The sequence below is a fragment of the Polypterus senegalus genome, chromosome 17 (assembly GCF_016835505.1).
Source record: "Polypterus senegalus isolate Bchr_013 chromosome 17, ASM1683550v1, whole genome shotgun sequence".
In the NCBI taxonomy this organism is placed as follows: Eukaryota; Metazoa; Chordata; class Cladistia; order Polypteriformes; family Polypteridae; genus Polypterus; species Polypterus senegalus.
This window is the reverse complement of record NC_053170.1, coordinates 62942108-62960571: the sequence shown is the minus strand read 5'-3', so window position 1 is coordinate 62960571 and position 18464 is coordinate 62942108. Positions and strand designations below refer to the sequence as shown.

Below are 18464 nucleotides of genomic sequence, written 5' to 3'. Positions count from 1 at the left end.
AATGTACGTACTTATTTCGGTGGTATGATGCCACTGTCGGCCGCCATATTGAACTTTTCAACAGTCTTTGTTACTTATGGGTACATCTTCAAGAAATTTGGTACACGGGTTCCCAACGGTAACTGAATCCTACTTACGTACATATATACGTCCATAGCCTGCAGCTCAGTCACCGTGTGAGGCGGCGTTGGGTCTGCCATCCCAAAGCCTCCCACGTTGTTGGCTGCCTGCCCATATAAGGCCGTCTGTCACTCCAGTCTCTACATTCCCTTCCTTGCTTCGCCACGGGATTCACGTCTCCCTACTGATAACTACAGCCTTTTTGTTTAATCCACGGCTTCTCTCCTGTTTTATTGTTTGTTTATTACAATTATAAATTATTGTATAGGTATTTTACACTTACTTTACATTGCACAGGTACCCATTTCCTTTATCATTCCAACCCCTATTACCATGTCTATCGAGATGATCACTATCGATCAAAGAACTATCACTTACCGAGTGGTTTCCATGCCCGGAGATGCCACCTACTTTTTCCATTCTCTTTGTTACATATTGCACGGCCATATCAGGCTCACTCTTGATATCCAAAGGAACATTGTGTCTTATGTATTGAATGACTGGGACAGGTTCAATGTGTGCACGGATGACGGTACAGAAGATAATTATACTACACAGGAGCATTATAAGAGTGAAATGCTTAAGCCCTTCACCTATTGTTCTGCATGTGAGTTGATGGCTGCCGCTGAATTGTTCGGTTGTCGCTTTCAAGTGTACCGAAATGGCCAAATATTTTACACCTTTCGACAACCGCCAATGCCTCTTAAACATCTTAGATTCACAGGTGACGATTTCAGTAGTGGACACTTTGATGTTTATGAATGTTTAAACTCTCAAAAGCTGGATGTGATTTTATCACTGAAACCGGTTGTGTGCTTACAACACTTGACAGATGCCGAATGTCACTTCAATACAACAAATCCTGCAAATACTGTCATAATTGAAACAAACCATGACACTCAAACCAATTATGACAGCAGCAATCCAAGCTGTGAGATTTGAGACAAGATTACTGTTCACATGGCCAACTGTAAATTGCATGCTGAAGAGTAAGCTCAGCGCACAGCTAGGTCATGTTACAACCGGAGTGCCGAACTGACAACATGGTATACAAAGAGATCCTTAACAAATAATTATTGACATATTTTCCCTCAGTTTAAAAAGGTAAAATTTTCTTCTTAATAAAAATTTTAATGCAGTACTTACGCCTGAAGCTGGTATTTTGCTAGTATATATATATATATATATATATATATATATATATATATATATATAATATAGATATATATAGATAGATAGATAGATACAGTAGATAGATCGATAGATAGATAGATAGATGTGGCAGAAAAGTAATGAGACTGATTTTTTATTTACCAAAGTTTTTATTTTTTTTCAAACATCAATGTTATCCCCTTCAAAGTAGTTCCCTTGGGCAGCTACACACTGATGGAGACGTTGTTCCCACTGTTGGTAGCAGCGCTGTAAGTCTTCAACCGGTATGGTCTTCAGCATGTCCGTTACACTCTTTTGGATGTTTTCTCAAGTCCAGAAATGACGTCCTTTGAGGACACGGACTGAGGTCAGGTGAATAAGGGGGCTGGGGAACCACAGGAATGCCTTTTGAGGTTAAAAATTCTGTTATGGAGAGGGCAGTGTGACATGGGGCGTTGTCATGATGGAGCATCCATTTGTCTGCAATGTCTGGTCTCACGCGAATGACCCTTTTTCTGAGCCTTTCAAGGACGTCTTTATAAAAATTCTCCAAGCTTAATACAAAATTTAATGGCACAACGTTGCTCCAAATTCCGCTGTTCCATTTTTGCGTGACGCACAACCAAAACACAACTTCGCTAATAGCAGTCACAAAAATCACGTAGTTAATGGAAGGAGTTGAAACTCGCACTGAGCTATGGGAGGGTACTGATACACGTGCTCTATCAAGGACAACAGCGCAGCGTTGCCAGATCGCTTGCAGTGTTGCCAGTCTCATTACTTTTCTGCCACAGCTCGTATATATACATACATACATACATACTGTATACACACATACATACATACATATATTGGGGTGGGACTCTATTATAAAAATTAACCTAATTAATTAGAGGCTGTACTCACAAATGAAAATTTGCCCCAAATCGCAAATGTTTTTTTTTAATTTAAAAGGGTTTTAGTGAGCGACAGAATCAAATAAGTCAAGCTCTTTTAATTTCTGGAAAAAAAAAAAAAATGCTTTTAAACTGCATTTCAATTCAAAATAGAAACAAATATATCATCCCTGGCTAAAATTGTCCAGACTTAAAAATAAAGTGGTATTTTAAGTACTTTAAGTACATTTTCAGAATGGTATTGTCTTTAAATAATAATAACAAAAATTTCAACATAAAGTGCAGTTTTTCTCCTTAAAAAAATAAGGCAGAAAAATAAAAGGTAATTTGACCAGCTTCACCTTTAAACTCTGAGTAACCTTAGCCAAAATTATTTTGTACATTAGGCTAAAACAGTGTGATCATTGAACATTTTGTAATTAGATGTAAATAGAATTACTAACAGTCATGGAAATCCAATGATCCCCAGGAAGAGCCACAAAGTCCGCTTTCTGTAATGCATCTAATTTTGCTTGCTTTTCAGTGTGCACAAAACCATGCTTCTATCAAGGCTTCCGTCGGGTAATCTTTTGAAATGAATTTTGCCAGCGATCAGTCCTAGGAACGCGCTTTATTCCGACTCTAACATTTTTGTAGCTCTGATGTGTGCATCAATGTAATCGATGTACCAGGAAATCATGCACTGTCAAAAGTTTCCCTTTGCTTGGAATGCAAAGTGTGATTAAATGCGTTATTTTTTTTAACGCGTTATGGAGTACATGCATCGAAGCTTCTCAGCTGTGCTTGTGCTAAGAAAAGGAAACATTTTAAAAATAACGTAACATGATTGTCAAAGTAATAGTTTTGTTACTGTCATGAGTGTTGCTGTCATCAAGGATTTGATTATCATTATTTCTTGCAATTAGGTTCGCCTTTGGAATCCATGAAGGAAGAAAAATGAAAAACATTTGTACAAAATCTTAAATTTATTTATCCATTCCTAAATAATTAAATGGGCAGGCAATTTCTTATCAGTGCAATACGCTGCTTGTTAAAACGGATGACTCCCAATCTCACGTGCAAGTCGGCGTGGATATTATGAACTATCGTATCTGTTCAAGTTCTATTTAAATTTTAAAAAGAAGGAATTTTTATTTAGTGGACAGAAATGTCTTTGCTAGGAATGTAACTTAAATGTAGGCATCATTGCATAAATTTTGGTGATCTGTCTTTGTGTTAACCGCATATTTTTTTCATACGTCTCAAACCAAGGGGATGCAAGGGTAAAATGAATCGTGAAGCACGCATACATACTCAGTGCATACCCTCTCGGGAATCAAACCTCGGACGTCGGCGCTAGAGGCGAAGCCTCTACCATTGCGCCATGGCATGTGGTTTGTCTATTTGAGAGTATGTAGATCGGGGTATATATATCTATACTAATAAAAGGCAAAGCCCTCACTGACTCACTCACTCACTCACTCACTCACTGACTCATCACTAATTCTCCAACTTCCCGTGTAGGTAGAAGGCTGAAATTTGGCAGGCTCATTCCTTGCTGCTTACTTACAAAAGTTGGGGAGGTTTCATTTCGAAATTCTACACGTAATGGTCATAACTGGAAGCTGTTTTTCTCAATTTACTGTAATGGAGTTGAGCTCAAAAGCCGTGGGGGGCGGAGTTTCGTGTGACATCATCACGCCTCCCACATAATCACGCAGTACGCAGAAAACCAGGAAGAGCTCCAAAAAGCGCTGAAGAAAACATGCATTATATAATTGAGAAGGCAGCAAAACAAGAAGCGAGCGAGTGACATATACAACCATATTCATGAGTGCTGCTACTTCAGAATCAAAGCACGGTGTAAACCTAAAGTTTAAATTAAGTTCATAGACAGGCTGCCACTGGTATTTGTAATTTAGTGCCTGCCCATATAAGGCCGTCCGTCAGCGGCAATCCAATAGAAACACTGCCGCTAAATATTCACGGGTGAAGGACTGTGCTTATGCAAACGATTCGCGGGTGAAGGGCTGTCCTTATGCAAACGAAGATGAGATGGTCAGGGATACACTAGTGTTTGGCACAAACTCAGCGAAAGTGCGAGAAAAATGTTTAAGTGCCGGGTCGCGGAAGACACACACAGGAGCGGAGGAGCGACAGTGCCATCCCGGCCGGTTAATGGCAGGGCTGTCTCTCCAGTCTACACGAGACCCGCCGCGAAGACGTCTCTCTACACTTTGTAAAAGAAAAAGGCAAGTTTCCTTTCTGTACACCTTTTTTCCTTTTATCCCAAAATACAGCCTCTCTCTTAACACTGCAGAGAACACAAAACAAATTTTCTTTAATTGATGGTAATGCTGGTAAGGCACATTACCACAGGCAGAAATGTGGACGTTCACAAAGAAAATGTCATTTCTATACCGCAGCCGTCGTGTAGCGCCTTTCAAAAGGGATCTACTACCGAGAGATGATCCATAAACATTTTAGCTGCTGTTAGTACTACTTACCTGTTGTGTTATACTGTCTTTAAAATGTAGTTTGGCCTTTGAGATGCTGACTGCGCTTCTGCCTTAAATGAAAGTAAGCACCTTTAATTTTTTACGCCTTCCCATGAGCTGTAGCCCAGACAACTGCAAACACGGGATCCCTTTTCTAGACAGTGGCAAACTAATATTATTACCACAGGCAGAAATTTGGACGTTCACATAGAAAATATAATTTCTATACCACAGCCGTCGCATAGCGCCTTTTAAAAGGGATCTAGTACTGACAGATGATCCATATACATTTTAGCTGCTGTTAGTACTACTTGCCTATTGTGTTATACCGTCTTTAAAATGTTGTTTACCCGAAACCACTCCAGTAGTACTGAATGTATCTTTACTACTCAAAACGTTAATGTTTTACTGTTTAATAATTTATAGACTACATTTTATTTTTTCCCCTTGCATTTAGTGAGCGAAACCAATCGGTAATCAGCTATATATATATATATATATATATATATATATATATATATATATATATATATATATATATATATATATATATATATATATATATATATATATATATATACACACATATATATATATATACATATATATATATATATATATATATGACAGCAACACTCATAACAGTGACAAAACAATTACATTGACAATCATGTTACATTATTTTTAAAATGTTTCCTTTTCTTTTTCATAACTTCTTTAACACACTACTTCTCTGCTGCGAAGCGCGGGTATTTTGCTAGTATATATTTATATTACATACATATACAGTGGTGTGAAAAACTATTTGCCCCCTTCCTGATTTTTTATTCTTTTGCATGTTTGTCACACAAAACGTTTCTGATCATCAAACACATTTAACCATTAGTCAAATATAACACAAGTAAACACAAAATGCAGTTTTTAAATGATGGTTTTTATTATTTAGGGAGAAAAAAAAATCCAAACCTACATGGCCCTGTGTGAAAAGTAATTGCCCCCTTGTTAAAAAAATAACCTAACTGTGGTGTATCACACCTGAGTTTAATTTCCGTAGCCACCTCAGGCCTGATTACTGCCACACCTGTTTCAATCAAGTAATCACTTAAATAGGAGCTGCCTGACACAGAGAAGTAGACCAAAAGCACCTCAAAAGCTAGACATCATGCCAAGATCCAAAGAAATTCAGGAACAAATGAGAACAGATATACACACATACACACATACATACATACATACACACACATACACACACGTGTTTCGCAGTGTGTTAAAGAAGTTATGAAAAAGAAAAGGGAACTTTTAAAAATATACAGTAATTATTATACAGTAATTGTTTTGTGAGTGTTATGAGTGTTGCTGTCATCAAGGATTTGATTATCATTATTTCTTTCAATCAGGTTTGTATTTGTAGGATGTGTTGTGTTCAAGTTACATTCTGTGTTTGTCAATCGTTGTAAAGATAACAGGTTTCATTCATCGATTCGTTTCTTACTGCATCAATAAACAGCTCATCTTCCTCTTTATCTGAGACGTGACACACTGCATGCACGGGTTTTTTTTTTTTTTAACACGGTCTTTCTTTAGCGGGACATTGACTTTTTCCACCGTGTGCTTGGTTTCCGCAGTAGTTGCACTTATGAATATGCTTGTATGTGTCAGACGCTTCATATTATTTTGCTGCCTTCTCAATTGTGTAATTCGTTTTTTGTTCAGCACTCTTTGGAACTGTTGCTTTTTGTCTGTGCACTGCGTCCAGTTCACATGAGCCGCTCGGTGTACATGCATCGAAGGTTCCCAGCTGTGCTGGTGCCATCTCGTGCAATGTCCATGGCTGTATTTAATGTTAGCTAAGACCCGGCACTTAAAAGTTTCTCTCGCAGTTTCGCTGAGTTTGTGCCAAACACCACCCTGACCATCTCATCTTCGTCTGCATAAGCACAGTCCTTCACCTGTAAATATTTAGCGGCAGTGTTTCTATTGAATTGCCGCTGATGGACGGCCTTATATGGGCAGGCACTAAATTACGTGGGAGGCATCGAGCAGACGTCTATTATAATATATGGACGAAAAAATAGGTTCAAGTTATGACCATTATGCGTAGAATTTCGAAATGAAACCTGCCCAACTTTTGTAAGTAAGCTGTAAGGAATGAGCCTGCCAAATTTCAGCCTTCTATCTACACGGGAAGTTGGAGAATTAGTGATGAGTCAGTGAGTGGTGAGTGAGTCAGTGAGGGCTTTGCCTTTTATTAGTATAAATTATTTAATTATTTACCAATGCTCAATATGACTTCCTTTTGTCAGGTTTGACACTTGCACCAGAATATTTTTAATAAATTTAAAAAGTATCCAATTCAGGATCATGCAACCCTAACAAAAATTTTAAATAACAATTGTTATGACATAAACCAAGAGGCACAAGTCACCGTCAGGAGGAAAAGTGAAAACAATGAAAAAAAAAAAGTATGGGAAACCTAATTAAGAAAAATGTTTAAATATTCTTCAAAGCCAACTTGCATATGCAGAAGGGACTCTGATCTGTTAGGCCATTGAGAGCAAGGCCCTTAACCTGCATTTGATGAGCTCTTTTGAGTAATGAGAAAAGTGCTATATACATGCAAAGAATTTATTATTATTATTATCATCATCATCATCAGCATATTATTTAGCGTGCTTTGATTCATGTGATTTCTCAAACATGTCTTGATCCTTTTAAAGGCAGAAAACCCCCTTTTACATTCAGCTGTGCTCACTGGGATCACTAACTCAATATGAGGTAGTCTGGCTAAATTTGGAAACGACTCTTAGAGCTCTGATGTTGTTGCCATTTTTAGTAAAATCTGTTTTGGACTGAAGTCTTTGTATGATTGACTTCTGATCATTTTGATGCAACTGTCTATTCTTGCCTGCTACTTTCATATTTTAAAATCAAAAGGCTACCATTTTTGGAGTAATGATCGAAAAGAATGTGGTATAGTGGGTCCGTAGCTTCAAAAAAGAGTCCAGTTTTAAATCCATAGATTTAGCCGTGTCGCTCTTCATGGGCGTGATTGCAGGACCGCGGGGAGTTAATGAGGTAGTTGGGGCGAGTCGTACCTGCACGTGTGGGTGCGATCGTTCTCAATTGCTTCATTGACAATCTGCGGCGGGTGCAGCCAAGGAGATGTGAAAATATTATTATATATACAGTGGGATGCAAAAGTTTGGGCAACCTTGTTAATAGTCATTATTTTCCTGTATAAATCGTTGGTTGTTACGATAAAAAATGTCAGTTAAATATATCATATAGGAGACACACACAGTGATATTTGAGAAGTGAAATGAAGTTTATTGGATTTACAGAAAGTGTGCAATAATTGTTCAAACAAAATCAGGCAGGTGCATAAATTTGGGCACCGCAAAAAAGAAATGAAATCAATATTTAGTAGATCCGCCTTTTGCAGAAATTACAGCCTCTAAACGCTTCCTGTAGGTTCCAATGAGAGTCTGGATTGTGGTTGAAGGTATTTTGGGCCATTCCTCTTTACAAAACATCTCTAGTTCATTCAGGTTTGATGGCTTCCGAGCATGGATAGCTCTCTTTAACTCAAACCACAGATTTTTAATTATATTCAGGTCTGGGGACTGAGATGGCCATTCCAGAACGTTGTACCTGTTCCTCTGCATGAATGCCTTAGTGGATTTTGAGCAGTGTTTCGGGTCGTTGTCTTGTTGAAAGATCCAGCCCCGGTGCAGCTTCAGCTTTGTCACTGATTCCTGGACATTGGTCTCCAGAATCTGCTGATACTGAGTGGAATCCATGCGTCCCTCAACTTTGACAAGATTCCCAGTCCCTGCACTGGTCACACAGCCCCACAGCATGATGGAACCACCACCATATTTTACTGTAGGTAGCAGGTGTTTTTCTTGGAATGCTGTGTTCTTTTTCCTCCATGCATAACTCCCCTTGTTATGCCCAAATAACTGAATTTTAGTTTCATCAGTCCACAGCACCTTATTCCATAAGAAGCTGGCTTGTTCAAATGTGCTTAAGCATACCTCAAGCAGCTCTGTTTGTGCTGTGGGCGGAGAAAAGGCTTCCTCTGCATCACTCTCGCATACAGCATCTCCTTGTGTATAGTGCGCCGAATGGTTGAACGATGCACAGTGACTCCATCTGCTGCAAGATGATGTTGTAGGTCTTTGGTGCTGGTCTGTGGGTTGACTCTGACTATTCTCACCATTCGTCGCTTCTGTCTATCCGAAATCTTTCTTGGTCTGCCACTTCGAGCCTTAACTTGGACTGAGCCTGTGGTCTTCCATTTCCTCAATATGTTCCTAACCTCTGCAATGTCTTTGTCTGAAATTGCCACATCAGGAGTTGACGCTGCACCTTCATTAATTTGTTCCGTCTCTTTTCTGAAAAAACTGAGCAATGTTCTTTCCTGAACACTTTTCTTACTCATGTTGGTAAAATGTTTGGAAAAAATATTAAAAGTACCTATGAATAAGACTTTTTAGTGGGAAAGTGGGAGCCTGTTGGATATTCAATGCACACTTGCACTACGGCAGGGCAAGATATGAACAAAAAAAGGAATGGCAGATGGGTCACTTTAACAAAACCCTCAGCAATTCAGTGACAAAACTTTTGCTCAGGACACAGTGTGTGCTGCAAGGGTCTCTGCACACTTTTTGCAATATGGACGCAGGTCCAAATATGAGCAAATATAAAAACGGCAGAGGGAGTCACTTTAACAGTAACCACAGTGAGTGCTACAAGGATTTTTGCACATAGAACACACCTAATGCTTAAACAACTGTATATATATATTGGTTTGCTATGTACTGAACAAGAAGAGTGCAAGCTGTACGCTATACAGACTGCACTGCCACTGAGAACAGATACGTCACTTCCTGACACCATTTTTCTGATATCTGACAGGCTGGTTCCACTGGACTTTTTTATTTTATCAGTCCTATTCTCGCCTGTCCACCTCCACATATTCTTTGTTAGTTAACTGCCACTCTGCTCCCACTATTAGCATGTAGAGCCCCCTGTCGCCCGTCCACCTCTCCATACTCCTTGCTACTGTATTAAGCTGCTCTGCCATCGCTATTACCAAGTACAGCCCCCTCTCGAATGCCCACCTCCCCATACTCTTTGCTTTTGAACTCCGCTCCGCCTCGTCTCCGCTATTAGCTTGTTCAGCATCGAGTGACGACAACATTCTGCCCCGCGGCACTCCCCTCGCCACATGCGATCCTGCTTCTAAAATATTTGCCCGCCCTCTCTGCCATCTCTGCAGATCATTAGATCTGCCTGTGCCTGTAGGTCTGTGGCTCAATTAAATTAGCCCGGCTAAATGATGCTAGGGAGAATACTGGGTACTATTCAGGTCATAAAACGATTTCTTCAAAATATTACATATATTGTCTCTTTCTTTCAGGTGTGTAATAGAAACCGCAGCATAGAGAGAGGTGTGTACATTGCAACAGGTACACATGTCGTAAATGTAGGAAGGATGGTCCTTGCGTATGTGCGAACTGTTAACATTTGAATCTGATGATAGTAAGAGGTCAGTTCAGCGCTATATGCTATTCTTTCCTCTCCGTGTTCTGGAGTATAAAAAGAAACAGCCCCATACAGCAATATGGAGACTGGAAAGATCGGGAAGAAAAAATAAAAAAATAAAAAAACGCAGCCACCAATTACAACCACAAGATGTTATGCGAATGAATATGAATAATGTTATATCCATGCCACAATGTTTTCCGAAATGTACTATACAGGTCATAAAATGAATAATTCCAAATACCATATATATCTATGTTTCTGTTTGGTTTTTTTTCTTGACATCATAGACCATAAGGTGCATACTAATTCAGTGTGAGCAGGAACAATCAATAAAACTGAATTAAAAAAAATCAAGTGACGGTAAGATACAAAGAAGGCAGATCCACCAGCATTTCAGTGTCAGCTTTTATCCCTCCAGATCAGAGAATGTCCAGTTCCATTGCCTTAAAGCACCACTCACATCTACAGTTACTCTCGGTTTCAAATAAAAACTAACAGCGTCAGATCCCTAGGGCGGTAGTATGCATCATGACTGAGAGAATGAAAGTGAAAAAAAAAAATGGTAACTTTTACAAGTCCTATAAATGTACACTGTCTGTTACAGATGCAAACCAAATGTATGTGTGTACTGTATAATATTAACAATAAGAGCACCTCACTACTGAAAATGGCAAATATTGGAGGCAGTTGGAATCGAACCAGGGACTCTTGATTACAAGTCAGCAAATCTTACCGCTACACCATAGAAGCTGTTGCTCCTCCCTTGAACCTTTTGTGAAAGTGTTTATTTGATCTTTGGACTTCAGACTTCACACATTATATAGTTTATGCCAACATTTTGTCATTTACTACTAAAATATGAAAAACATTGCTGTTTTAACAATGTGAGTTTACACAGATTATTGTAGAAATGGAACACACATGAAATGCAAATGTTCAAAATAATGATCTGTTATTTCCACACAGCACTTCACTCCCAGATAATCAATCAAGGCATGAGCTGAGAGAACATTATATACGTTCTATGGCAGTAGGGGGGATGGGATACTAAGCTGCTTGCTGCTTGTCTTTAGCGGCACATTTACAGGAAAAAATACGTTGACGGAGCGGTGAAATGGAATTTAAGGTGGGCCAGTTCTACAAGTTTTTCATAGGCTCTGGTAATTCTAGTGTTAATGAATGTGTGTGACATATTTAGTCTTGCTAATTGAGCATAAAACCACAGTGAAACAGCACAAGGTGAGGCAGAAAGTACTGTGTTGCACTGACGGGAGTGGATGTGAGACCAACAGGTGCTTGTTGCTGCTGTTCTTCTATGAAAGGGTTATAGGCGCCAATAAGTTAGGGATATCAGAAAGTCAAGGGTACTGCAGCAGTCCGTTTATTTTTATTTTTTGTTCCAACTGACTGCCAAAGTGGAAGATTAAGACTTTTAAAACTAAAGGAAAATAAGAAGGACTTTTACAAGAAGGTACAGAGATTTTCGCAGATAGGCATATAGACTTCATTTACAAATAAACATAAGACCATAAATGGTTTTCAATTTTATAAAAAACTGGGATCAGACTATGAAAAAAAAATCCAATATCTAAAAAGTAAATTTTGACCTTAAATAAAATATTATTTTATCTTGTTATTTTGTTGAACAGTCTGTATTAAAATTGATTAAAAGCATCAGAATTAAAAGTTTTTAAAAACAACTAAATATTTCAATTAAGATCAAAATTGAAATATGTTTTTTTTGTACACCACTCTATACTTGGATTAGTATTGAATGATTATGAATTGAGGAATTGCAACTGCAAATTTAGAACACATGGAGGGTTCAGAGAAAATGCACTCTCTCTCACCACTGTGGCCAGCATTTGTGGTCTTGCATCAGAAAAAAAAACCTAAATTTGTACTAATACTCTGTAAAAAAGCCAGAACTAAACTAAAATATTAAACACAGAACTAAATAAAAATAAAAATTTTGACTCCACTGAAAAGTAGAAAAAAATAAAAACAAAAAATAATTTTATAAAAGTAAAAACTAAAGCTACAATTAATATCAGAACTGAAATATCACTGGACTCTACACTCAATAAACTCCTCTAGACCAGTGATTCTCAAAGAGTGGTCCATGGGCTGACCTAGTCTTCTTCCTTAGAGGAACTTTCTTACTGATAAGTCTACATGAAACAGCTCTAAGACATTGACAAAAGAGCACCCTGTCTGACTTTGCTGCAGGCAATAACATCTTTTACTTCTACACTACTTCTTCCCACTCAGATCCTGTACCAGGAGTCAGCATGATGGCTCCTACAATAGAAATAATAAGAATTAGCCTACAACATTTAAAAATCTTTGGAAAGAGGTGAAAAATGACAGTTTAGGCAGGATGGAATGGGAGGAGAACAGTGTCAGGAGTAATTTGTGACAGACTGGTATCAAGAAGAGTGAAAGGGAAGGTCTACAGGACGACAGTGAGACCAGCTATGTTATATGGGTTGGAGACGGTGGCACAGACCAGAAGACCAGAAAGCAGGAGACAGAGCTGGTAGTAGCAGAGTTAAAGATGCTAAGACTTGCATTGGGTGTGATGAGGATGGATGGGATTAGAAATGAGTACATTAGAGGGTAGGCTCAAGTTGGATGGTTGGGAGACAAAGTCAAAGAGGCAAGATTACGTTGGTTTGGACATGTGCAGAGGAGAGATGCTGAGTATATTGGGAGAAGGATGCCAAGGATAGAGCTGCCTGGGAAGAGGAAAAGAGGAAGGCCTAAGAGAAGGTTTATGGAGGTGTTGAGAGAGGACATGCAGGTGATGGGTGTAACAGAACAAGATGCAGAGGACAAAATATATGGCCGAAGATGATGCGTTGTTGCAAACCCTAATGGGAGCAGCCAAAAGAAGAAGATTTTAAAAAATCTACGGAGCAGTGCATGTTTGTTTGTGCTGTTTTTTTGTTTTGTATTTTGTATAGGTGGTCCCCATATCTTTTGATTTGACATAGTGGTCCTTAGTCCAAAACACCCTGAGAATCACTGTTGTAGGTTGAAGCAGCTTTAAGATCCTATTACTGGTGCTAGCAGGATCACTTCCACCCAATATCTTAAAAAAAAAAATTCTTTGGCTACAGGGAAACCAGGTTGAAACTGCCTTTATTGGCCCCTGGTCTTCCGGCAATCCTAAGGCTATGTATAAAGGGTAAAGTCACATCTTTCAAACAATTTCTACTGATCCTAAAACAGGTGCACAGTCCCATTTTTCCATATTTGATAGCCATATGCTGCTACATAATGGGCCTTAGGGTAAAGATTGGCCTCCTGTCACTCCACTCTAGTATTACCCTTAAAAGATAAGCAGCCTCATTCCCATTTCCATAGTGGTTTTTATGCTATCTCCTCTGGGACCATGCCAGACTTTACCCTTGTCATACTGCTAAATTTGTGAAAAACTATTATTAGCTGGCTAATACTTACTGCATAATAAAGGAAACTGGTGGTTATTAGTGGCAATCCAATGCTTTCTGGCTTAAGGAAAAAAAGGATTGCTCATTTACTGTTTACTTTATAAGTCATATTACCCAGTGACAAACAGAAAGCAAGATTTTCCTTCAAGTGTCTTTTCTGATGCAAAACTATTCGATACAAGTCAAGTATAGACCATAATGCAACACAAGGATCTTAGTCACAGAAAACTTACACATATTTTTACATATTTACAGAAAGCAGAATGGATGGATAAATTATTTGTTCCCAAGGGGAAATTAAACTGAAATATTTAAAAATGATTTATAAACAACAGGCACTTTGATCCTACTTATGATTAAATATTTTACATTAATCTATGCAGATATCAATTTATTGCTTTACTAGAACTAAAAGGAAAAGCTCACCTGGACCTCCATGTCTTTCTTGTGGTAAAAGTTTTTTACCACATTGGCTGCAGAACTTTGCAGTGTTCTCCACAGCTACATGATGACAATCTGGGCACCACATGGCCCTTTCTTTATTTATCTTTGTTCAATAGTTTTCAGTGTTTCTTTTGATGAAGATCTAGAAAGTAACATAAAACTGAAACCATTACTGGCAATGACTGATCAAGTCATGTTTTTTTTTTTTTGCTCACTAAACAATACTATATATAAATATTTTCTCATTTTAACTCTATTAATTTTACGTTTAAAATCTTCAGGACAGCAACTGCTTCTACTTCTTTTCAGAGTTTTCATTTTCTAAAGATTTTTTTATCAACAGATTGTAGGAGTAGAGCAAAGGTCTTCATATTTTGTGTGTGAAGTGAAAGCTGCAATATAAACTGCAAAACCACAAAAAATAAGCTGCAAACTGTAAATAATCCCAAAAATGTCATCATAATCATTTTGGTTAAATTCCACCAAATACAATAAAAACTAGCCATTGCCCTAACAACTGCCACTCTCTCAACCTGTTTGAATTGTCCTACTTCCTGTACAGTTAGATATAACACTGCCAGCAAGATCTCACTCGGCCTGTTACAAAACAAAACAAGGCAAACAAGGAAGAACTGCTTGCACATTAAAGCACAGCAAACCTACTTCAGAAAATACTTACTAGAAATCTGCGTGTAAATGGATAAATTGCTACTATTAAGCATTAGATCCCAATTTCTTATGAAAAGAAAAACGATCATTGTTTTCTTTTCATGAAATTGTGTAACCATTCACACTTGGGTACCACTATGGACATTATAATACCAGAAGAATGCATGCATTTTCATTTTTTAAAGAATCGGGAAAAGAACAGTCTGCATGTAATTATATAAAGCGGTATGAAAAAAGCCATTAAAGAGGACAAATACATAGAGATGTACATCTGTATTTGTAAAGATATTCAGCATCCTTAAAAGAAGAGTGCTTGAGGGGAACCACGTAGGCAACAGTAATGTAAAGACAAAGATTTCAGATAAGCACTGCTATGCAAAGTAAGCTGAAATTCAGCTTTTAAGTAAAATTATCTAACCAAACAGTAAAACCCACATTGTTTAACTATTAATTATTAAATGTTTTCATTTCATTATTCAAGCTTACCTAAAAGGTACATGATGCACATTTCAAACTCTAACAGAGACCACAAACCATACTCAGCCCACTATAGTTCTACATGATGTATTCAAAAAAGACCCGTTCTTGCATAACATAACCATCTAGTGACTTTTTAATTGTCGGCCATTTACAATAAACCAAGTTTGAAACGACTCTGCCATGGCTTGCTTTTTAACCAAGACTCTGTCTCTTTCCACCACTACCAGGCCCCCAGACCTGTCCTGCACCTGTCTACCTGGTTAACTTTTGTCTTTGATTTATTTCTTAGCTGGGCAAAGGATTTGCACTAAGACTTATGTATAGTGAGCTCACCCAGATTTATCAATGATGGGTATCTTGTAGAAAACATCAGCATGAAAACACAATACGAAAACAACACATATAACATCACCAGAGATGCGGTTTCTTTATACAGTACCTGTACATTTCATCTCACACTATTAAGTCTACCTGTATCTCAAATCGCAGAATAATTAATAATTAAAAGAAAAGCAGATCATTTAAAAGGTATATCAATCGCTAGTGTGTGAAATGCAGAAAAACTTGTCGGCAGCCTGGTGTTTCAAATACATTTTTGTGTTACGCCTTTAAACAAGTGCTCAAAATTAAGCTTTAAAAGAAATGTAGTGAAACATTCACTCTCCTAACCCAGTTCGGTATATCTTGGGGTCCAGACCTGTCCAACTGGACTCGCTTACAGGTTTGGTTAACCGGCTGTGTGTGTGTGTGTGTGTGTGTGTGTGTGTGTGTGTGTGTGTGTGTGGGTGGGTGGAGTCAAGCCCAGGGCTTCTTCCTGCTTTGCGTTAAAGTGAGGCCATGGTGGGGTTCGGCAGGCGGCCCTGCATGAGATTATCTAAGTTGGAGAAAGTTATTATGTACAATAAGAAGCAAAACAGGACAAGGCCAGACAGCAATAATCAATCCATCTTTGATACTACGATGGCGTTCGTTATAAAAAGTACCAATCCAAACTAAACGATGCACGACTAACAAAATTACTTGCAAGCGAAAGTGTGCGATCTCATTCCGTTTCATAAAAACAAGTTCATACATCACTAGGCAAATTGACATAATGCTTCCCAATGAGCTCATCGGCAGACCCCGATTTACCACACTAGTTTCATTACAGTGAACAGAGGCCGAGAACTTCAGCACCTTTCCAGATTTGACCAATAAGCAGGCAGTTTATCGACCAATCAGAAAAGCACATTAACGTTTTGGCAGGTTCACACAAATATGAACGACACTTTTCGATCCATTACCTCCTTACTCTTTCACAGTTACAAAAAGTTTTAAAGTGCGTTACAAACGCTGCCTCATATAATGCTAATAAAAGTCAACGTATTACGACTTGCATTCGTTAACTGAACATGACACGCCTGGTGTTTTTATTTGAACAGTTAATGTACGGACTATAACCTTTATTATACTTGAACAGTACTGACTATAACCTGGGGCAAAAAACTAATAAAAACAGAAACGTATTTTCTCTTCAGTTACAACAGTTTATTCATTATAACGAAAAGCATACCATTTCCAATATCAATCTGTAGTTTGGGCCGTAATTCAACTCTGCGCTGTTTCATTATAGCGATACATTAAAATGACTCGATGAAACAATCTAACCATAATCACCTTGGTCAAGCATCCAAAAAAAAGCCCCTTTCAGACACGGAAGTGACGCAAAAGCTTTTTTTCATAATTACGCGAGTCCAAGACCAATAGGCCAACCTTTTCCTGGCATCATAGCCAATTAAATTATGTACTGCTCAGTAGGCGTCCAATCAAAGAGAGAAGTACGATTCAGGAAGGCAATTTCCTCGGTACCTGTGCGATGAATCTGGCGTTAAACTATGACAGAGCGACAATATTTAATTTTATGTAATGTATCTAATTTTGTTAAACGTATGTACTCTTCTATAAATGACCTTTACAGAATTGTATCGAAAATATTAAACCAGCAACAGGTCCAAGAAGGGTTCCCACTATAACACGTCCAGTCATGTCCTAATGCCAGTGTCGCAGTGCTTATAAAAGTTGCGGCGGTTCTGGTACAGCTCAATCAGATTATAATACATGATTATTTGAGGAATGATCGCATAAAGCCTAGGATAACAATTAACAGTGGGGGGTTTAGTAACCTTTACGTGCACGCAATCCATTTGCTTTTTTATCCTTCTTTTATTAATTTTCATTAAACTCTCGTTTTAATGAGCAAATGAAAGTAAAAATTTGACTGTACTCTGTACAAGTGATAGTACTAACCCTATGAACATATGACAGCGTTAGTCAATTAGCCTGGAATCTGGAAAAACACTAATCATCTATTCAATCCTTCAGGACGCAACTGTCAATCAAAACCGAATACATCCCAAAAAACGTTAAGCGATAAATGAGCAGATAAAAATGTAATACCTGATAACATGAACTACGATTCGTGTGTCTTCAGCGAAACTAACGCCGTTGCACTCGTCCGAATTCCGCAGCAACACTGTCTGTAAAGTTTCGATTTCACTAAAGGATATTGAGAAAGTGTAGTTGGTTTCGCTTTCACTTCAGCGCCAGATACGTGACATGGGCGTGGTGCCGACTTGTTATGTAACCAATCCTCAGCCTGCAGCTTGTCGGCCAATTTCCAAACGTAAGATGGACACTTCAGTATTCAGCGCGTGCCAGCCGTACGTATCTCAGTTAACGGCTTAATTGACTTGAGTGTTCAGATGTTTCGTTTTATGACGCCGCTTGTTGCGGTACAGCATCAAATACGATCGATGCCTTTCTTGTCAGTCCCATGTATAGCTCACAATGTAACGCAACCTTATTTTCGTGTGTCATGCCAGTGACAAGTGGACGTCATTTAGGTACAGTTCGGAGAATGATTATGGGTTTGGTGTCCACGGGGGTTGGGCCTGTAATTGAAACAATTCAACAAACATGACAGTACGGATTCTTATTTCTGGTCAAACTCCATATAGCTGCGGCTTTACTTGTTTCATGCTGAATTATCTGTGTTCGTAATACACCAGCATATGAAATTAAATTATATTGTAGCGGCGCATCCACCCTTTGCTGGGACAGGTCTGGCAGCCTCTTTATAATTAGCTTAAACTTTACATTTTCCAAAGGTAATACATAACTTGAACTGCTGTTGGCAGATTTACTTGCTATCCTAAAATTATTAGATAAATAGATACTTT

General features: G+C 38.3%; 1 protein-coding gene across 3 annotated transcripts in view; it reads right to left on the bottom strand.

Annotated features, from left to right (window-relative positions):
- Positions 1-17814, bottom strand: part of rnf213a (ring finger protein 213a) — a 377172-nt gene extending 359358 nt beyond the window's left edge. The window contains exons 1-2 of one of the 3 annotated variants that reach the window (XM_039739973.1): positions 17683-17814; positions 14080-14239 (exon numbers count right to left, since the gene is read on the bottom strand). In XM_039739973.1, coding sequence (XP_039595907.1) covers positions 14080-14182 — 103 coding nt within the window. In that variant the 5' untranslated portion in view covers positions 14183-14239; positions 17683-17814. Of the gene's footprint in view, positions 1-14079; positions 14240-16798; positions 16910-17682 lie in introns of those variants that run through there. The other 2 variants (XM_039739974.1, XM_039739975.1) reach the window with 2 other exon arrangements.
- Positions 17815-18464: the final 650 nt, after the last annotated feature.